Source organism: Helicoverpa zea, chromosome 1 (genome assembly GCF_022581195.2).
Source record: "Helicoverpa zea isolate HzStark_Cry1AcR chromosome 1, ilHelZeax1.1, whole genome shotgun sequence".
NCBI lineage: Eukaryota > Metazoa > Arthropoda > Insecta > Lepidoptera > Noctuidae > Helicoverpa > Helicoverpa zea.
This window is the reverse complement of record NC_061452.1, coordinates 2,165,507-2,186,734: the sequence shown is the minus strand read 5'-3', so window position 1 is coordinate 2,186,734 and position 21,228 is coordinate 2,165,507. Positions and strand designations below refer to the sequence as shown.

The 21,228-nt window shown below is 37.9% G+C and overlaps 5 protein-coding genes and 3 non-coding genes across 8 annotated transcripts; all 8 read right to left on the bottom strand.

The window, feature by feature from the left end:
- Positions 1–698: 698 nt before the first annotated feature.
- LOC124633546 (zinc finger CCCH domain-containing protein 4-like) lies at positions 699–1,859 on the bottom strand. The gene is made up of 2 exons (XM_047168814.1): positions 1,749–1,859; positions 699–1,457 (listed from the first exon to the last, which is right to left on the bottom strand). Exons 1-2 carry the CDS (start codon positions 1,813–1,815, stop codon positions 1,093–1,095), a joined length of 432 nt encoding a protein of 143 aa, XP_047024770.1. The 5' UTR covers positions 1,816–1,859; the 3' UTR covers positions 699–1,092.
- A 2,372-nt stretch (positions 1,860–4,231) lies between these two features.
- Positions 4,232–5,907, bottom strand: LOC124632447 (keratin, type II cytoskeletal 2 epidermal-like). Its single transcript, XM_047167298.1, has 2 exons — positions 5,835–5,907; positions 4,232–5,674 (listed from the first exon to the last, which is right to left on the bottom strand). Exons 1-2 carry the CDS (start codon positions 5,905–5,907, stop codon positions 4,260–4,262), a joined length of 1,488 nt encoding a protein of 495 aa, XP_047023254.1. The 3' UTR covers positions 4,232–4,259.
- Positions 5,908–11,311: 5,404 nt separating this feature from the next.
- LOC124634507 (keratin, type II cytoskeletal 1-like) lies at positions 11,312–12,069 on the bottom strand. Its single transcript, XM_047170110.1, has 2 exons — positions 11,968–12,069; positions 11,312–11,694 (listed from the first exon to the last, which is right to left on the bottom strand). Exons 1-2 carry the CDS (start codon positions 12,032–12,034, stop codon positions 11,378–11,380), a joined length of 384 nt encoding a protein of 127 aa, XP_047026066.1. The 5' UTR covers positions 12,035–12,069; the 3' UTR covers positions 11,312–11,377.
- Positions 12,070–15,270: 3,201 nt separating this feature from the next.
- Positions 15,271–16,075, bottom strand: LOC124634245 (keratin, type I cytoskeletal 10-like). Its single transcript, XM_047169707.1, has 2 exons — positions 15,990–16,075; positions 15,271–15,712 (listed from the first exon to the last, which is right to left on the bottom strand). The coding sequence occupies exons 1-2, from the start codon at positions 16,054–16,056 to the stop codon at positions 15,339–15,341; spliced, it is 441 nt and encodes a 146-aa protein (XP_047025663.1). The 5' UTR covers positions 16,057–16,075; the 3' UTR covers positions 15,271–15,338.
- Positions 16,076–16,987: 912 nt separating this feature from the next.
- Positions 16,988–17,856, bottom strand: LOC124633744 (dermokine-like). Its single transcript, XM_047169069.1, has 2 exons — positions 17,708–17,856; positions 16,988–17,389 (listed from the first exon to the last, which is right to left on the bottom strand). Exons 1-2 carry the CDS (start codon positions 17,808–17,810, stop codon positions 17,088–17,090), a joined length of 405 nt encoding a protein of 134 aa, XP_047025025.1. The 5' UTR covers positions 17,811–17,856; the 3' UTR covers positions 16,988–17,087.
- A 583-nt stretch (positions 17,857–18,439) lies between these two features.
- Trnaf-gaa lies at positions 18,440–18,512 on the bottom strand. Its single transcript has one exon. It is a non-coding gene; the product is annotated as a tRNA-Phe (tRNA).
- Positions 18,513–18,619: 107 nt separating this feature from the next.
- Positions 18,620–18,692, bottom strand: Trnaf-gaa. Its single transcript has one exon. It is a non-coding gene; the product is annotated as a tRNA-Phe (tRNA).
- Positions 18,693–20,925: 2,233 nt separating this feature from the next.
- Trnaf-gaa lies at positions 20,926–20,998 on the bottom strand. The gene has a single exon. It is a non-coding gene; the product is annotated as a tRNA-Phe (tRNA).
- Between the last annotated feature and the right edge of the window lie 230 nt (positions 20,999–21,228).

Below are 21,228 nucleotides of genomic sequence, written 5' to 3'. Positions count from 1 at the left end.
AGTATATACCCACCTATGTACTTTAAGCTGAGCCCAGCTTTCTGCAAGCTCCTACGTCGACCTCTATGGTCGCCTAGAAAATGACATAAAACGGGTCTTTCTTGCCAATAACCTCATAATGACACAAAACAGTAAGTAAGAACAATGTACTGCTTCCTTCTAGGATCAAGTTTAGGTTCATTTTACTGTTCTTCTAGGAATATGACTTGTTTTTACCGTGTAGAAGTTTGTTTATGATTTTTTTACTTTTTAAGCTTAATGTGACATGGTTGAGTATATCTACAACCATTGATATATCTACAACAATCTGGTCCACAAAACTTCTTGTTTCGAAAGCTTTTTAATTTGAAAAGATATGTACGCGTTCTACATGAAATATGCCTATGATTGGCTTTTTTCCTTGACAACTGAAGTCACAAAATACAAATTAAAAATTAACTAGTACCTATATTTTTAATTATAAAAAAGTAACTAAGTATATCTTTCTTTATGCATTTATATTAATACATATTAAACTCGTATTTTAATGACTATATTCTTTCTTAACGTCCATCAGGTCAATATCCGGATCATTATGTTAAGAAATGAATATTCATACAATATTTCTCAAAAACTTACATTGAAAAGCTTTTAGCCGTAAACTAATAACGACAAGTATCACACCTACTATAGGTAGTCAAAGAAATTAAATAATAACGAGAAGTAACATACCCATTATAGTAAACTAAAAATAAAACAAAATCACTTTATTAACTAAACAGACTTTTATTTGTAGACTTATAAACTTAACAAAGAATAATGACAGATGAGCATCAAATGCAGAAAGGTCTTTTAAAAAATTGCTCGTGACAGCAACACGTTTAAAAACAATTGCACGTCACGCTCAACCGGCATCAGATAGAGGTACAAGCGTGTTTAGACCAAATGAACCAAACAAGAATACTCTCGTAGCATTTTAACTTTATCTATATAATTCTTAAAATGTTTACAGAGATACAGACCATTATTTCCTTGTTCTTATAATTTAACATTCGCTCGTTTGGTTTAAACACACCTACGTACACATAATATTTCAATAACAGCCAAGAAACCTCATGATTTAGGACTAGCTTTAGCCACAGCTATCGCGATAGCGTCTCCATTCTGACTCTTAGCATTACTAAGAGCTGATGAAGTGTCTTTACCCCCTGGGCACGTAGAACATGGTTCATCGTCCCTTCTTGACGCGGCATCATAGATTTCCTCGAAGCGGTCACGATGATGATGATGTGGCCAGAAAGGTGGTCCTGGTGGTCCTGGTGGCCCAGGTGGGGGAGGGGGTGGTGGCCAGAATGGTGGGGGTGGTGGCCCTGGTGGTGGTGGGGGCCAGTACCTCTCCCGCCGGTGTGGGTAGTAGTCGTAGTTGTCACATGAGTCTGGAGAGCGCTTTAATCGCTGGATAAGGAGGGCTTCTGTGGCTGAAAAAATGAGAAAGATTATTGTAGGGTTACGTAAATAGGTGTATGCTGATGTTCAATCCTAACATCTGGAGTTACTACAAGTAATAGACGAGGAGCCTATCTTAGATCCTTAAATATTTCTACTGTATCCAACCCGAAATCGGATAGTGCATCGGAGTCATAAATAAATTAGGTTAATGAACTTTTTGTGAATACTGCAAATATTTTGAAATTTTCCGTATAGATAAAAACTCTTAAAATAATATTTATCGTCGCATAAAATTATATGTTTGATCAAGTAACACTTACGCTTAACATCAGCAGCTGCAAACTCTAATAAGATGGTCCCTAACAACAATACGCCTAGCCGCCACATTTTGCCGATATGTTCTGAACTAATTTCCTAAAACATGACATCTTTATATACTTGAAAGATAAATATTAAATAGACGCTCCAAGAATTACTGCGAAAACTGATATTCGCAGCTGAAGCATAATTGATTGTGACAACTTGGTTTGTTAGCGCGAAAATGTATGTGGTAGTGGTGATTCCCAGTGGCATATTTGAATAAGGCTGGTTACAATCAGTCAAGCAAAATGGTTACTATTGACGGAGATAAAAAAATTCACGCGTGGAAACAAAAATTATTATAGGTGGAGTGTAATAAAGCAATAATATATGTTGATTGTACCTACTATATCTTCAGAATTTCTAATCTGCTATGAGTGCATTCTTTCTGACTGAAATGCATTCACTTCACACCTTCTAGAGTTCTATGTATTCCAGTAGATAGCGTAGGATCGAAAGTGCAAAATGCTATTTTTATTATCTAACTAACTGTTTTCCCGCTCTTTCAGCCTCGTCGGAACTACTGCGTCAGCTCTTTCGGCAGTGGGAATTAGTGCCCGTACCTGCATAAAATAATATAGCCTATGTTACCCGGGAAGAGTGTAAATTACCAACAGTAAAAATAATTTTCAAATCAGTTCAATAGTTTCCGAGCCTTTCGGGTACAAAACAAACAAGCAAAAAATATTTCCTGTTTATTTTATTAGTATAGATAACTTCATAAGTACTGCCACAGAGGGCAGCACATGTATAACATTATTGCTTTAGTAATGCTAGTTTGTACCCAGCCTTATCGCATCTAAACCCATGTTTATGTTTCCATTGTCATGTGGTTTCTGATGATGTAACGATTTAGATCAATTTCGCGGTTTCTGTATTTATTGTTAAGTATAAAAATTTTGTATATCCTGGTGGTTTTTTGGTTTGTCTGGACTTTTAAAGTTGAGTGTTTATTTTGACTGAATACTCTAACTGCTAACAGTGTTGTATCTTATTTCCTACAATTATAAATTGTAAGCAACCAAACATCATTGAAGAGTTCAAAGTTAAGCAACGTTAGGCGCGGTCGGTCCGTGGATGGGTGACCATCTTGTCATAGCGAGTTCTTCCATGTTTCGAAAAGCACGACACGAAAGTCTCACCAATGGGTATTGGGTTGCCCAAGTATCTGGATTGAGGATGTCAGACAGGCAGTCGCTTCTTGTAAATCACTGGTACTCAGCTGCATCTGGATACATTGGAAGCCAACCCTAAAATAGTTAGGGAAAAGACTGTCCAGATGAAGTAACTACCTAAACATGATTTAAGTAGGCACCATAGTTTCGACATAGCTTTACCGGTGCCACTTTCAAACTTCCTCTTATATACTCATTTCTCACTGTACCTCATTCATCCATTTACCGAACACTACACATTCCTCTTTACATCTAATAGGTACGAAGTAACTTTTATAGTAATCTGTCATCTAATCTCTGCCGCATGCAGTCTTTTATTCAAGATTATTTACCTTTACAAACGCGTCATAAGAATCGTCATAAGAAATAACTATTACCCTTATTTGCTCCCTTATGAACTCTTTAATATTCTCCCTTATCTAGTACCCCAATATACAGACTTATGGATCTTTATCCTCTTATATACCGCCTTATCTACTCTGCTTGTGTACTCGCTTATATCATTTCTAATGTACATTTCTCTATGTACTCACTTGAGTTTTATATGTTCTCTCTATTTACTCCCATACGTACTTCCCCATCAACAAGGAGTTTGGAGTATTACTCTTATAAACGGGATAGGTACTTTCTTATGTTCATACGTACACTCATTAACTTTCTTATATAGGTACTTCCTTATGTAATGTACTCCACCTACAGACTACTTTAGCAGTAGTCACTGAAATTCCTCGTCGTATTTATTATCAAGATCTAATTTGATAAGAAGTAGAATATATATTAATTACTCCATCTATCTGCATCTATATACCTCTATAATCTAAAATATACGGTACTTAACTTATTGGTACGTCTTTTGGCATTTTCATGTGCACTTGGGAATGTTATGGTAAGTTTTGTTGTTAAACAGCACTTGTTGCTGTTACATTTACTCTACTTTAGTTAAAATCAAGTTCCTTCTATGTGCTATGTATAGGGTAATACGAGGTAGACTTATCTGATAAAAAATTAACTGGTTACCTTTTGTTCTAAGTCAAAGCTCTGATCTAAGCTTTGATATCTCTTTACTTGGTCCTAAAGATAAAGGGTTTTCGAAATGAAAATATAGGTATTAAATGCTTTACATTTTATTTAATAGCATGCCACATTATTTATTCAATATTTACATCAAATCGTAAACAAAAAAATAACATACATCTTAATTAACAATCACAATAAGCTCACTAACATGAAAACAATATCCAAAAATCGTTAAAACTTTTTTAGGTTAGGATTTTATAACACGAAATCAGGTACTGTCTATCCGCTTACAGAAAGAGCGACAGCATTGCCATTCCAGCTCTTAGCGTTACTTAAAGCATAGTTGCTCTTTCCACAAGAACTGCATGGTGCCTTCTGTTGTCCAGCAGTCTGCAAGCCTTGGGCAGCCAGATCCAAGGCGCCCTTGAGAGCTGCCTGTGAAGAACCCCTTGAGTATCCACCGTAACCACCGGAGCTGCCGGATCCGAACCCGTTTGAACCACCTGAGCCAAATCCAGCACTGCCTCCAAAGCCAGAGCTAGCTCCACTGCCACTGGAAGAGCCAAATCCAGAAGACTGCCCATTCCCAAAGGAACTACCTTCCTTATGGCTGCTTCCTCCATATTCAAACTGTTTATTGTCGATTTGTCCACCGTCGCTGCCAGATCCAGCACTGCTAGATGATTGCTGATCATTGCCGCCAAAACCTTGGCCTCCAGATTGTGAATCGAATCCACCATGACTCTTACCACCACTTTGGAATGAGTAGTGAGACTCTTGGTAGCTGCTCTTTTTCTCTCCATGGCCACCGAAGCCTACAGAAGATTGACCATTGAAGCTGCCGGATCCTTGACCATCATAATTTCCTGAGGACTGGCCATCAATGATTCCGTCTCTGTGGCCACCGTATCCACTGGATGATTGTGAATTAGAACCAGAAGATGATTGTTGACCGTAACCTCCTGAGGCATGGCCTCCAGAAACTTGCTGGCCATAGCCTCCTGATTGGCCGCCGTTTCCACTTGAAGATTGAGAGTTAGAGCCGGAAAATTGGTTTTCAAAACCTCCTGAAGAATGGCCACCATAACCTCCAGAAACCTTTCCACCATAACCTCCCGAAGAGTGGCCACCGTAACCTCCTGAGTGGCCCCCATAACCGCCGGAGGACTGAGCGTTGGAATTAGCTGATGATTGGCTGTCTGATCCACCTGAACTCTGAGCATTAGAGTTGGCAGAGGACAGAGCACCAGATCCGGATGACTGTGAACTAGAACTACTAGAAGAGTGAGATGCAGAGCCACCGATCGATCTGCCAGCTCCGTATCCACCAGTAGATTTCACTCCATATCCACCAGAAAATTCAGATGATTGCCCATTATTTAAATCAGCAGACTGTTCTTGTAGTCCTAATCCTCCTCGTGCAGATGCTCCACTTGAGGCTAATGAGAAAGCCTCTCCTGCAGCCTGGTTGGCATCAGCTGCATCACCGGTGGCTGCCGCTGCTCCACTGAACACTCCTCGTTGAAGGCCATCATCAGTTAAGCCCGTCCAGTGAGTGGCGTGGTAGAATACAGGTGGGCCCGCAATTGGTGGAGCGAATGGAGGAGGTGGTGGAGGAGGCGGGGGAGGGGGAGGGGGAGGTCCAGGGGGACCACCACATGTGCTGCATGGTGAACGTTCTACTCGTTTGTGACCTGAAAAAGAAAGAAAGGCCAATAAGCATCCAGCCAAAAACTTTTTGGGATTCGGTAAGTGCAATCAGAAAATTGTCTGAATTGAAAATTGAAAATATTGTTATCGCTTATGTAAGTAAGCATATAAATAATGGTCATCGTGATGAAATAAATACTTTACCTTCATCTTTAATAACAGCACAATGAGCCGAGAAAACGGACAGAGCCAAAATACAAACAAAAATTTTCGCCATTCTGTCGAGAGATCAGTCTTGTTCTGAAGCAAATCATTCGGCTGCTAACATTTATACGTGGTTGCTGAAGGATGTGATAAACCCAGTCTTCCAAGAATAGTATATTCAAACGATAGTTGCCGTCAAATTGGTAATACAAATATCGCATAAGGTAACAGTGAGACAATTCGCACTGATATCATAAATATTTGTACTGCAGCATATCTTTTGCTAGCAAAATCGAAATTTGGATTTTATCTCAATATTATGTCATGTGACGTTTAAATATTGGTCTTATTTCGATGTATGCTGTCAATGTTGATATGTATATGTCACCGTAAGATTACAAACATCGTTAGATTACAATCTATCTCGAGAGATTGTAAACTGTCGAATTATTGTAAACCGTAACATCTGATTGCAATTTAACGCATTATTTTTCGCTATATTATAATCTATCGATGAGAAATTGACAAATTGTCAACTGTCCGAAAGCTCTCCCTGATTGGTCAGTCTTTTTGTAAGATCGAGAGCGATGTAGAGCGGTCAAATTGTCAACTGGCGTAGAACGGAATGCATCTTGCGCGCTGATTGGTAGAACGTCAAAAAAGACAATGTTCTTTTTGCTACTCCCGGTGTCACAGCTCTTTGACGTGCAAAAATAAGTGACGGTTTAATTTTTTATAAAATCAAAAATTGTACTTAATTTTTAAGACTCAAATTACACACAATTAAAAATTGTATTAAAAATTGAAGTTAGTGACGAAAACGAATCGCTGCAAAACCGACTCCACGTAGTCTTGTCTGTCCTACCCCTAGAGTGCAATTCAAAACCGCGTAGGCGCGGAGGGGCGAGGCGGCCTGCGAGCTGAGGCGCAGGTAGTTTCAGCGCTCGCCGCCGCGGCTGAGGCTGGCCGGCGGAGCCGGCCAGCAAGCCGAAGCTGCGGTGGTGAGCGTGAAAACCATCTGCGACGATAAGCTCGCATGGGACCGCCGGAGCCCCGCAGCGCCGGAGCCGTGACAGAAGTTATGCTTGCTGCATGTTGCATGCTTACTTCCATGCTGGGTCAATTAATATGGGATGTGTTATATTTTAAACAAAAAACTCAGTAGGTACGAGTAAAAAAATTAGAAGGTAAATAAATATTTTTATGATGTCATTTAATAGTATTTAAGAAGTTTACTGTTAGAATGCATGCTACAAATTTAGATGCAAAAAAATAACCACCATGCTGAGTTGTATTTAGAGTGGAAGATAACTCGTGGCTAAGATAGTATTATTTAGATGCTCGACGCTTTATTAATTGTGGCTGACTTAGTAATTTAGAAGGCAACATACATTTTTGGGGGCGAATAATGATATTAAAAAGAAGCCTGTTTAATTAGCACCCCTTTTATTTTATTTTTAAATATTAGTTTGTATTTGAAGACAAAATACCTAACTGTATTTTTATAAGAGTTATTTTTATATAAATTTAATACTTGAAGAATTTTTGAAGAGCATTTATTTTATTTAACTGACACCTCTATTTCATTCCTAACTCTACGGGAACTCCATGGGAACAGAACGGCTGGTCGTGATTGGTCGATCTTACAAAAAGACTGGCCAATCAGAGAGAGCTTTCGGACAGTTGACAATTTGACAATTTCTCATCGATAGATTATAATATAGCGAAAAATAATGCGTTAAATTGCAATCAGATGTTACGGTTCACAATAATTCGACAGTTTGCAATCTCTCGAGATAGATTGTAATCTAACGATGTTTGTAATCTTACGGTAACATATACAAGTAGCGATTTCTTGGTAAATAAAAACACTTGATATTTTGTGTGAATTGGAAAACTATCAATTTAGAAGAATTGAGTTTTCACGATTCTTTCCTCTGGTTTTTGGAAATGGCCATGATAAGGCATTAGTATGTCTGTGTAAGTTTGATTTTATTCTGTAACCAAGATCATGCCATCAACGACCCTGTCATTAGACCCTAAGTCGTATTCCATTAACCAAATTATGGTTGCTGCTTCTGTATTGATTGAAACCCAATTGACAAGACCATATGGATTGGTTCTTAGTGGTAGTTATATACCACAATGTAGGAAAGATATGTATTAAAAAATATTAGACGCGATATTCTATGGTACGCGATTTGATCTCAGGTTCTTTTTTTGAGTTTTTTTTTTAAATACATTCTAGATTTTATGCCGTTTGAGTTATGACTGGTAGCCTAGGTAATACTCGTGTACAAGGACCCTTAGCTTCTAGATACCCTCAATTTAAAAAGCAGACAAATACCAATATGATCTCAAGTTTATTTTATGTATGTAACTAGCGATACATACTACATTGTCAGTAAGACGTTAACAAGGGATTTGATTTGTCTAACCTTCTCTGAACGATTGGGAAGATAACAGTTTTTAATAGTGTTCTTACCACTGAAAAACATTATTCATAAATAAACTTATCATATTTTTGATGTCTCACTGGAAGACAGGTCTGTCTCCTCTTATTCTGAGAAGCAATGAGCATAAGCTCAAGGCGAATAGGTGATTTCAGATAACTGGTTCTATCAAGGATCTTTTCTTATTATTGTGAGTGTCCAGGATACGCTTAGAAAGCTCAATATAACTTTAGGAATAGTGACATTGTTTCACTTGGAAACACCCCACTACCTGATATAATCTAGACTGATGTTTTAACTGCGAGGTCACCACGCACTTTTATCACATGCACTGTGACAAAAAGAGTTTCGTATGAACAGGACAAAAGAAGTAATAGTATATTATGGTGAAGTTGCCTTCATTAGAGACTTCATTGACTTACTATGAAATATGGTAGGGTTTTTGTATTTGTGCCAGGCACACGGAACTATTCAGTCCTGTCCTGATTGATAGAAAATGTTTCCCATGTGCCAAAATGTTGACAGCAGAACTGTTTATTCAATTGATATTATAAGTAGTTATAGCTTCCAGTTTGTCAGGTTTTGGGAACAGTTTCTATATCGTTTTGGATAAAGATAAAATCGTAAAACATGGTACAAAGCTAAATAGGTATTATATGTAAGGGCTATAGGAAAGAAAACTAGTATATTTTATCGATAGATTTTATTGTCTATTGACTTCAAAAACTGTTACCTAGTCTCACAATCGTTAATCATGCCCAAAGGCTCTACTTTCAACATCAATTAAGAATCTAGGCAGCCTTCTTTATATTATTTCCGGAAATAAAATAACAAAAGAACTTGCTACAAACATCTTTATTCCATTAAACAAAAGCCAGTATTCTTTTTTCAAATCCACCTCTCGTATCATAAAAAACCTCTTTAAAAGTCTTTATCCTCGTCCACCAGCCTGGGAACTGGCACTGGATTGTGCTTGAGATCCCGACGAGCCACCGGTGCTGAAGCTGATGGATTTACTCTTGGAAACGCTGAAGGATCCAGATTGGGGCCGCTGGGGACCCTGGTTGTGGTAGCCGCCGAATTGTGAGCCGTGGTGCGGTGGTGGAATTTGAAAAACAGTTTTAAAATAAGATTAGGCGTCGCTGTAAGGTGTGCTTTAGTTTACAGATAACGTGTGATAGGATGAGATGAAAATACTACATGCCCTGGCAATAGCCTTGTGTTGAAATAAATACAGTTATTGAAATAAAATAGTATTTAAAGGCAATTTATTCTCTATGAACTGGACTGCATCGCAGTAACCGCTTAGTCGATAAGATCGATTGCATGCAGTTGCTCGTTCAATCATGATATCAACTACACTTTGGTTTCTCCTCCTTATTCAGCAGAGTTAAAATGAACCTTACCCTAATTAGAAACACACTATTACCATATTAAACATCCAATATTAATGGATATAAAAAAACATTACCTGCATCGACACTAAACAAGCTAACTAAGACTATGACAGCCACCAGACAGTATGTAAAGCGAGCCATGTTGCACGATGTTGAAGGATTCACTACAACTGATACAAAACTGCTCAGTACTCCCCTTTTTATTGGTCTGTCTAATAGGAAATCCTAAAATAGAATCCAAGTGAGAATTTTAACACTTACCGATTTATTTGATAGGACAACAATCTCCTTGGTTATGGAGTACTATTGTCAAAAATCTAATGACAACAGTATAACAGACTTTTCACACTGGCCGATTTTCCGAGCAGATTTACCACTCGGTTCAACCGCACCGCCCCACTATGTGGAGATTGACTCGATTTCGGGTCATAAATCCATAACTTCCATGTTTTTATAGATTTGCTGCTGATTTTTTTTTGTGTATTTTTGAATAAATGTACTTTTAAATAATACACAATTAATGGATATAATCATATGTTTAATGTCTAAAAAAAAATAGTAAACTTGAAATGGTAAAAATTGTTTAGAAATGTACGACTATATTTAAATAATTTGACCTTAAAAGTTCCAATGAACACAAATTAAATTCTTAAAATCACTTTTGCTATTATCAAGTATTATTACTATTAACTAAAAAAACACTGTATTATTCAACTAGGTGTAAAGCTTCATCTATAAGTTCCATAGACTTTTTACTAGATGGTTTTCTTAAACTTGTTATGTAAGGGTCCGAAGTATACAAAAGTGTATGTAGAACATCTTCATTTGTAGCAATTCTAGAGCATTTCCTAGCATGATGAAGTCTGAATCGTTTATAATCTTTATTTCTTGATTCCTGGGCATCTTCGGAAAGTTGTCCTAGGGGTAACACTGAATAATGCCGAATGACGCTTTCTCCGTGAATTAGGACTTTATGGACAGATGACGGCATGTAATACCACATATATTTATTAACATATCTTTGTGCTGTATCCAAAGCATACTGACCGAATTTTGTAGCATTGATAACTTTTCCACTTGTCATAACTTGAAGTAAAACATAAAATCGTTTAATTAAATCCTCGTCAACACCAGTAATTTCTGCACTGCACAGATAATTTTGAAAAAATCTTCTAGCTGTATTACCGTCATTGCTGTTTCCTGTGCCTTGTTTAGGTTTATCTATATTTAAACCAAGTTCTTCTCTGAATCTTCTTTGTACATATACCTTCTTTTGTTTTTTCAAATCTTTGTTTTCATTTGTTGTAGCGGGCGCGCCCGTACGAATCGGGCAATACTCGGAAAAACCATCATTGTGAAAAGGCTGTTACAACATTTGAGGAGCTGTTTTCGCGTTGATTGCTGTCCTTTGAACGTAGTTAGGGAAAAGCAAGACCTAACTAAGTGTATTTTTAATATTTGTTTTTGTTTCAATGTAAGTGTATTGTTTGCAAAGCGGTACTTTGTTATAAAATTACTAGCCTCCGCCAATGGTGCCATTGGCGCGCCGGGCGTAGCATACAAAAAAACTTCAGCATTATAATAGAAGTTATGTTGATAATATCTTTTATTAATAAAACACAACATATACTTACAAAAATAATATTTTATTTGAAAACATATAAAAAACATTCAATACACTTGAGCCACAGTCTTATTTTCCAAATCCACCAGCGTTAGAACTTGATTGAGATTGAGATCCTCCTCCATTACCAAAACTAATTGACGAACTCTTCGAAGCACTGAAAGAACCAGGGAATCCTCCATTGTTGCCATATCCATAACCTGGACCTCCGAAGCCGGGTCTGTGGAAACCGTGGCCCCCAAAGCCGGGGCCACCATAGCCGGGACCCCCAAAGCCGCGGCCTCCGTAGCCTGGGCCGCCAAAGCCGGGTCTTCCGAAAGCACCTATGCCGATTCCAATTCCTACTCCACCTCCTCCAAACTGTGGTGATCTCACTGGACGTGAAGCTGAAATTAAAATAGGAACCATTAGAATATGAGAAATTAATATCTAACACAAAAGAAGTATTATAATGGATTTTAAGGATTATATTTTGTAAACACATAGATTCTTGACCGACTGAACAAAGCTCGGTGTCAGTGCTAGACATTTCAAAAATTCATATGAAACATTTTAGTTGAACACTGATAATGGGTACTGTTTTTCAGGCCAGATCCTGAATTAGAGAACTTATTGATTACTTGGGACCTTCTAGAAACACAGTAACAAATTAAAATTACCTGCATCAATGGTTGACACATTAACTAAGACTATAATAGCCAACACACAAACTGCAAGACGAGCCATATTGTAAGTATGTAAGTATGTAAATGTACACGAGTGTCACTGAATACTGAAATAAAAACATATGTACACCATTTTATATATTGATTGAAGTCGATCGGGTGCCAATTTTCACACCTGCGCCGGTAATTTCCTGATCACAATTCTACATATTTTGGAAATTCCTTGCGGTTTTTCTGTTCTTGTCATTGGAATAATAGGATCTTCTAAAATTCATTAGTTATCCATATTTATGTACTTGCTAATTCATCATCATCTCCCGAGCCTCTTCCCAACTATGTTGGGGTCGGCTTTCAGTGTTTTACAAGGAGCGACTGCCAACCTAACCTCCTGAACCCAGTTACCCGGGCAAGCCGATACCGCATGGTTAGACTGGCGTCAGACTTACTGGCTTCTGACTACCCGTAACGACTGCCAAGGATGTTCAATGACAGCCGGGACCTACAGTTTAACGTGCCACCCGAAATACAGTCATTGGCGTCTAACATATACTTAGAAAGTACATACAAACTTAGAAGAGTTGCATTGGTACTTGCCTGACCTGGAATCGAACCCACGCCCTCATACTCGAGAGGCTGGCTCTTCACCCACTAGGCCACCACAACTTATTTATCCCAAATCACATATACCTACGTGTAATTCTTGACAAATTAAAGTGGAAGCTCTCGATAAAACTTTGTTTATAACGAACTTATTTTATATACGCTTACGCAACGCGCTCGCGACGCACGCGCGGCGCCCGCGCTACTCACACGCCCGAGGATCGCGCACGCCTAATGTGGGGGAGGCCTAAGCCGGGACTCCACCGAAATGTTTGCATTAGTTCACGAATAGGCAAAATGTACGTATCTGTGAGAGTCCACTTCATGTGTTCGTACTTGAAACCTGCAGTTTTGCCAAGATTTTCAGAATGTACGCTCGCAATTTGTCATTTCTTGGTGGAGCCAGCAAATCATAAGAAACATAAGTGTTGTATACTGTGCGTCACTACCGCACACCGGGAAAATTTCGCTCTTGCGGAGGACGTTTATATACCATATTTTGTGTCACACGTAAACAGGTGACAGTAAGTATCCACCAAAACACTTTCAAAGATCTGATGAACGAACAAATCAGACCTGACTTGGTCACCTGGGGCCAATCAGAGCTCTATGAAGCGATAATACGCTTTGGCTCCTACTGTTATTGTGGTTTCTGAAAATTTATTCACCTCATTCAACGATGAATGTAATTCTGATGGTACTATTAAGAACACTTGCTTAGCGCAGAAGCTGACGTTGGCAGGTCAACTCTTTTGACTTATCGAATAGGATACCATTGGTTTTTGTGCAATGCACACCTGCAATGCATTCTGGATTAGGATAGGATATAGGTGGATAGGATTTGCAACTGAGAACAATTCTGTCTTTGTGATTAAATGACATCAAACGTAGTTTTATATAAAAGGTGTTTTTTAGGGTTTTTAGACTTGGCTCGGGTCTTACTGAGACTGTTCGTAATCGTGAACAGTGTATTTGCGATCAGAAGTTGAAAGTAAGCATGTCTCTGGTATGCGGCGCGTAATTTGTACGTTTTCAGACGCATAAACCATTTTACGTGTGTATGGTATTAAATAGAGAGAGCTCCCATTTCTTATCTGCACTTTGTATCTGGGCTTGTTTTTAAAGCTACAGAATCCTACATTACCTACCTCACGCTTAGCAGCGCTTGCGAGAGATAGATCCTCATTTCTTCTAGGATTAAGTTTACATATTTTGCATCAGAAAAAATAATTAAGGTCTACTTAATACTACTCACTCAAAGTAATTTGCTTTAAGGCCACCACATTAGTGGAAGATAAGCTAAACTATGTTTATGAAAAAATCCTGATATGAACTCCATCTGTAACTTTAACCGTTTCACCGTTTTAAATTTGGCTGACAACTATTAATTTTCTTTTCATCAAGGTAATAATTATAGTTGGATTTTGATGTGGCACGGCAAACTGACAAACACTATTGAAATGTCTATCGAAAAATTACACTACGTGTTAAAATATGGTGAATTACGGAAAATACACAACTCCATCTGTTGAAATAATAATCCTCTATAAAGAATGTATGGTAATATTGTCATTTACCACCTCGCTCCTTTGACAAATTTGATGTATTTTATTTACCACAGATGGAGCTACTTTAACCTTGGCTAAACAAAATTTTCATATTTTTTTTTCTTCCGAAGTTACTTATAAAGATGTGATTTTCTGTGTAAAGATTAATAATAGGCCGATCAACTAATATAAGTACAACATTCAAATGTACAGTTTTGACAAATAGATTGCGTGTCGTAATATTTTACATCTTGAATTCACAAAATTAATCATATCTTTTGATAGAGTGAATCGATTTCTATGAAACAAAAACTAAGTAATACCCCAAGTTACGTAGAATTTTTGTATATAAGCATTGTCTGCATTTAATTCGTAGATTTTACGTGAATCGCGAACAAACAAACAGATAAACAGACAAACAGACAAAAATGATGGAAATGGGTTCTGTTAGTTATCCTTTAAAATGCTGGCTAATTTTTTTTGTCAATTTCTTCAATGTACAAAAATTACTTTTCTACAGATTTATTATATGTATAGATATAGATATAGATGTTTAAGGAATTCGATGACACAAAATCGATTTTCAGCCCTTGCTATTCTTTCGATCGAAAATGACGTTGCTCATTCGATTATTCTGCTTTAATTAAAGATCAAGTATCAGATCATTTTAATATTGGTTAATTTTGAGATTCTTTAAATATAAACTGTAGTAAAAATAAAAATTTATTGATTTGTTTAACTTGAGCATTTGTCCTCAAACATGACGATTAGCTAAATCAAAACACCAGCTTACTCTCGCAACATAGACTTTTCATCTTTTCACAGATTTTTTTTCCTCCTCCAAAGGGCCTCGCATAGACCTGCCGCACGTAGCCTCGCAATGTCTAGAGCCACCGCTGCGAAGGTCTATCACTAAAATCCATCTTTAAGCTATACTTACTGCTTCATTGCTAAGCTGCTTTAGTATCATTTTTTAAGCAGAACATCAAGTACATTACTTTCGACTGCTTCTGTGATCTCCCATTATGTAGGTTCTTATCTCTCTGAACGTTATAGGATAGGTTTTGCGTAGGAGATAAGTCTGCCTTATTTATTGTACTAACATCTATTTTATTTATCATCAGGTTAAAGTCAGCAAATAAATACAACATCGTAATACACAATAATTTATTATTAACAAAAGCGATCACAGAACAATTTAATCATTCACAAAAATTATCATTTTCCGAAACCACCAGCATTTGAACTGGCACTGGACTGAGCAGCACCTCCATTTCCAAAACTAATTGATTCACTTTTGGATATACTTAATCCTGGATTACCACCGTATCCATAACCACCGTAACCAGGCCCACCGTAGCCGGGCCCACCGAAGCCGGGTCCACCGAAGCCGGGCCCACCATAACCGGGGCCCCCAAAGCCGGGGTATCCATATCTAAAGTGGTGATGATGGTGGTGTCCAAACCCAGGGCCTCCGTAACCGTAGCCAGGGCCGTAGCCAGGGCCGTAACCTCCAGGGTACGGTGAGATTCCGCCAATTACACCTCCGACACCAAACACTCCGAATTGTGGTGATCTTGCTACGCGAAGTGCTGAAAAGTGAGAAATAAATTATGTATAACTTCATTCTTGTAAATAATGTAAAATTGCTTGGACAGAGAAAAAAGTAATGATTTGATTAAGATATGTAGGTACTGTAAGTAGGTATTTATTTATATCTGTTTTCGCTGTATGTTCATTAGTGGAATTAAAATAAGTAGATAAGTTTTGATAGATGCTTCTGTTAACTCAAAGATATTGCCACATCATTCGTTCACAATTAACTTTCTAAAGTTAATTTTAGGTTTATTAACAGTTTTCCAATATTACCTGCATCACTACTCTCTAAACCAACTACAAGTACCACAGCTACCACAAACCACATGAGACGAGCCATATTGTCTAAACAACAAACAACTGATGTGTTCTCAACGATACAACAGTTTATATCGAACCATGGCAGTACAAATACAACGTAAGTGACAATTTTAACACACCGTAACTGTGATAATTCGTTTCTAAATAGGAAAATCCTTATTATTTTGGTTTCTCCTGATGGTTGCAAAATATGCAGTCTTGTGCAATAGGCCTTGTTCTTGGGTTACATTTTATATTTTTGAAAACCTCTATGACGGTATGGTTGGTAACTCGTTTGAAGTATTCTTCTACTTCTTCCCGTCCATTCCCTAGTTATTTGGGTTTAGTTAATAATTAATTCCGCTTTCATTCCTATCCCGGATAGGCTATCCGCTACTTCCTTCATTACTTCATCTAGCAGGCAATCGATCGAAGTTCACCTTTCATTTATGGAATTCAAACTCAGATGTTTACAAGTCCCATAACGTTCTACTGTGTCCGCCTTGATTGAAATCAAACAAACATCAGGCTACGAAGGTCTAATAGAAAATCTTTGCACCTCTGCGGTTTAGGCTTTGTCGAATAGCAGAAATATTGACATTATGGTGTTAACTACAAGTTCATGGCTGATCAAATCCTGATCGTATTGCACAACATGGAGATATTTATAATGATCTGTTTATATTGTATTTTGACTGTTCTTATTATACAATCCCTATTTGTTAGGTCAGTTGGGATAAAAGTCGTTTAAGAAACTGAAAGCGAACAAAATTAATATAAGTGCAATGGTAAGGTGAAATAACTTATATAGATAAATATTATGTCATCAACTATACCCTAAACTTCTGACTCAATTCCTGCCTAAATGTAAAACTTATTGATGTTTTTGCTATCACTCTACACTTCCATACAAATAAAGGGAAAATGAAACAAAAACGAATAAAAAACAAAAACATTTTTTTTTTACAAACCAATCAACACATTTCAAACACAACTTCAAAACTGAACACATCATTTGCCATTATCACTCGATGGTTCAATCGCCCAGATTCGTCTACTCAAACCGGCACTTTATCCAGAACTGGATGAACCGCTTGACGCTGCACTAGACCCACCGCTTGATCCTGCACTGGACCCAGCACTCGACTGAGCATTATTACCAGAACTTATACTGATAGTCTTGGAAATACTGATGGAACCGCCTTCAGGGATGTCGTACTTCGAGTCATGGCCGTGGTGACCGTGGCTGTGATGCCCATGGCCGCGGTGGCTGTCGAAGTCGGGTCCGCAGCTGGGGCCGAAGCCACGTGGTGGTGGTGGTGGTGGAGGACGACCGTATCCGCCAAAGTATTGAGGTGAACGGGCTATGCGAGCTGTGAACAATAGTGATGTTAGATATAATTTTCTGAGGCTACTGCTATGAAGCGGAAAATAGGTTTAAGTATGAAAAAATATCTGGTGTCTACTAAGTTGGTATACACAATAGTTTATCTGCCAGTTTCTACTGATACTAAGATTTTCTTAAATGTAATACAGCTGATCCAGAAAAGTAACCGCATAAGCTGCAAAATACTAATATTTAAAAACGGTATATTCAGCATCTCCCTGAGATACTTAAGGTAATTTTGTAAATACTGTTTAAGTTAGCCCAAGTGGCAATTGTATCCTAGTAAATAATTAATTAGAATTACCTGCATAACCAACTTCAAAATAAGCGCAAACGACGAGGAGTGCAATACAAACTACACTAAGTCGTGTCATTTTGATCCTTTGCACACCACTGACTAAGAACATATTCAACACCAATTTATATTTCCATGCTAAACGTTTAATTTGAACGTAAGTGAGAAAACACACCATTCTTGTCATTTTTGGGAGTAGATTTTCAAGCATTTTCCGATAAATATTTTGTATTATGAACCTTATTGCCAACAAAATACAGGTTATTATGCAACGATCGTATTTAATCACGGAATCTGCTAAATATAAATCTGAACTCTATTTCATCATACATAGGTGCTAAAGTTGTTACGCAAATTAGAATACTGTGAAATAAATATTTGTATTTTTGATTTCCTGGGACATGGGGAGTCACCTGTACCTGTAGCTATAGTTAGGTGTAGCTGTGTATTTAAATAATGAACCTGATTATCTGTTAGGTCCTAATTATTTAAATAAACTAACTTTTTGCTCAGTCATTCGAAAAGTATCTTGTAGCCTGTCTCGATATTACATATATAGGATATTAGTTCCTGATATTAGCGCATTCAAACATACATAACCACCAACCCCAGTATCGAGATACGCTCTCAGGAGAATCCATCATCTGAAAAGTCTTAAGTTATATAGTTTGCAACTATTTTGACTGAACTACTGAAATTAACCGCATCTCATACTATGCTCAAAGCTGAAACAAAAAAGGTTGCCGAAACCCGGGATCGAACCAGGGACCTTTAGATCTTCAGTCTAACGCTCTCCCAACTGAGCTATTTCGGCTACATTCATAAATACAGTATGATTCTACCCCAATTGCGGAATATGGCAACTCGGAACAAAAAATTGAACATTTAAAAAAACAAACGTGGAATATCAAAAATATGACCTGCCGAAACCCGGGATCGAACCAGGGACCTTTAGATCTTCAGTCTAACGCTCTCCCAACTGAGCTATTTCGGCTATGCGAAAGGGGTCAAAATTGCCCAAAACATTAACTTTTGTGTTTTAGATACTTTCACCACTGCAGATTCGGGATTGGGGAGCCGCGAGGCCTCAACTTATTTGGTACAAACGTGTGCAGAAATAGAATGCAATTCATACTAATTAACTAATTAAAATTCTGATACATAAAAGGAAAAAGGTACAATTCTGATACATAAAAGGAAAAAGGCAGTCGTTGTGACTGCAATCACTAAGTAACTTGTTCCACTGGTTAGGGACAGGGCCGTCTTTAAACTATTTGAGGCCCTGGGCACATTAGGATCATGGGGCCCCTATGACCTTGAGAAAACACTATTTAGTGATAATATATAAAGAAAATAGACAAACAAGGTTCTAAATTTATTTCTATTCAGTTACTAACTTTAAAAAAATAGGATATATAAAAAATAATCTACAAAAGTAACTCGCTTAGCATAAAATCCTTAGATTAACTCTATGTTGATTGCAAAGGTTCTTCCCTTCTAGATTTAAGACGAGCAAAATTGTTAATCACTTCTTCAAAATCTATGGTAGGTATTGAGAATATCACATTCTATGGGCATCAACGACAAACTAGTTAATCTCTCTTGAAGCATTGTACTTCTTAATTCATTTTTTATTCGTTTCAATTTGGAGAAGGAGCGTTCTCCGCCAGTGGCGGCGTAGCATCGGGTAGCACCCGAGGCGGGCTACTTATTGAGCAACCCCCTTCCAAAAAAAAACGACAAAATATAATCACGTAGTAAAATCATACAGAATTAACACAAAAGTACCCAAACAAGTTTGAAAAAGCGCTGTAAAGCGAAGATAATTTTTTAAAAATTTTGATTTTTCGGACGCAATAGAGATGTAAAGAATACAAAAAAAACCACTGCTAAAGTGTAAAGCGCGAGCGCAGCGAGCGCGAAATTTTTGACATTTTTAACACAAAAGTAGGTACCCAAACAAATTTGAAAAAAGCACTGTAAAGTGAAGAAGGCGCGAGCGCAGCGAGCGCGAAATTTTTGAGTTTTGGAACACAAAAGTACTCAAACAAGTTTAAAAAAGCGACCAGAAAGTGAAGCAGCTGCGAGCTCAACATTTTTTGACATTTGGGACGCAAAAGTCCTCCACCTCCGCTTACAAATAGCGCCTAAATAGCTTAGAAATATTCACTGTAAAGTGATTTTTTATTGATATTTTAAGGACTCTCTATCTAATCTGGCAGGAACTAGGGGCCCCATTCGATCGCGGGGCCCTGGGCACTTGCCCATAGTGCCCAGTGGAGAAGAGGTGCCTGGTTAGGGATTCAACCAAGCAGTTTCCAACATTGTTATGCCCATCGAATTCAACATCTACAATATAATTAACCATAATAATTTATTCGTAAACATAGCTGATAATTATGTACAACATCTTAATACTTTTTTTACAACAGGCTATTCTTCTGCAGATTAAATTAGTGTCACATTTCTCGAATCCACCTGACGACCTCTGACGAAATTGTAACAAGTGACTGTTACTATGTGCCATTCGGGAACTGTATCCGCTGGAACTGAAAAGCTTTCTTTCGTGTTCTCCTGGCACGGGTGGTACCGCCGCCGCGAACTTCTAGGCTGCGGGCACAAAGTAAGTGAAAGTTCACAAAACCAGAAAGCAATTTTGGTCCCAATGAGGGAATGAAACCTGGGACCCCGTGCTCAGCAGTCAGGTTTGCAATCAAGTGTGTATTTTAGCAGTATAAATGTCGTTTAGTAGTAGACAAGCACTTGCTACGAATGAAACAGTCTCCTCGCAAACTAATCAGATCCTACATGATTAACAAAGATTGAATTCCCGACCCAGAGTTGATGCTATGCAGATGTAGCCAGCAATATTTGTAATGAGCACAATGGTGCGATCCGTCACGTTTGCCATATCAGCACGTGATCGCCACAGGTGTTAGATCAACCGATAGTCTGCGCGTTCAGATATTCAAACTACACTAGGTACTCAACAAGAATTTTAATATTGCACCTAATTATTCGAAGCTAGTGTTTGGGAGATATGGAAATGATGTGTTAAAAGATAAATGATTTTGAGCTTGGCTTGTAAAGGGAGAATACATAGAAATTCAGTAGCTTTGTTCAGCACGTTCTAGATTCAGATTGGTTGTAAGGTTTATAGAATCCATTTTCTCATTACATGTTTTTGGTCAAAAGAACACCTGGGGCGATAACACAAAATAATTGTCTGCCGAAACCCGGGATCGAACCAGGGACCTTTAGATCTTCAGTCTAACGCTCTCCCAACTGAGCTATTTCGGCTAATGCTGTAGTTCCAAGTGAGGTACCGTACATCCATCTAGGGTTGAAGCTCTCAAAATAAAAATGCAACTTGCTGTGTAGTTTGTGAGGACATTTTGCGAACTTACAAGGCTGTGAAGGTGTAATATCAGAGCTAAGTAAGTATGGGTACCTACATTATAAGAACATCAACATGAAAGCTGTAAAGTTATATCGGGTGTGTCGTTCACAATCACATTAAATGAAATGCG

Bases quoted from the DNA above. Each gene is read 5' to 3' on its own strand.
- LOC124632447 (XM_047167298.1), bottom strand. From the start codon at position 5,907: ATGGCGAAAATTTTTGTTTGTATTTTGGCTCTGTCCGTTTTCTCGGCT. The intron at 5,675-5,834 runs GTAAAGTATTTA...TTTCTTTTTCAG, and splicing joins TGCTGTTATTAAAGATGAAG to GTCACAAACGAGTAGAACGT.
- LOC124633744 (XM_047169069.1), bottom strand. From the start codon at position 17,810: ATGTTCTTAGTCAGTGGTGTGCAAAGGATCAAAATGACACGACTTAGT. The intron at 17,390-17,707 runs GTAATTCTAATT...TATTGTTCACAG, and splicing joins TTTTGAAGTTGGTTATGCAG to CTCGCATAGCCCGTTCACCT.
- LOC124633546 (XM_047168814.1), bottom strand. From the start codon at position 1,815: ATGTGGCGGCTAGGCGTATTGTTGTTAGGGACCATCTTATTAGAGTTT. The intron at 1,458-1,748 runs GTAAGTGTTACT...TCATTTTTTCAG, and splicing joins TGCAGCTGCTGATGTTAAGC to CCACAGAAGCCCTCCTTATC.
- LOC124634507 (XM_047170110.1), bottom strand. From the start codon at position 12,034: ATGGCTCGTCTTGCAGTTTGTGTGTTGGCTATTATAGTCTTAGTTAAT. The intron at 11,695-11,967 runs GTAATTTTAATT...TTTTAATTTCAG, and splicing joins TGTGTCAACCATTGATGCAG to CTTCACGTCCAGTGAGATCA.
- LOC124634245 (XM_047169707.1), bottom strand. From the start codon at position 16,056: ATGGCTCGTCTCATGTGGTTTGTGGTAGCTGTGGTACTTGTAGTTGGT. The intron at 15,713-15,989 runs GTAATATTGGAA...CTCACTTTTCAG, and splicing joins TTTAGAGAGTAGTGATGCAG to CACTTCGCGTAGCAAGATCA.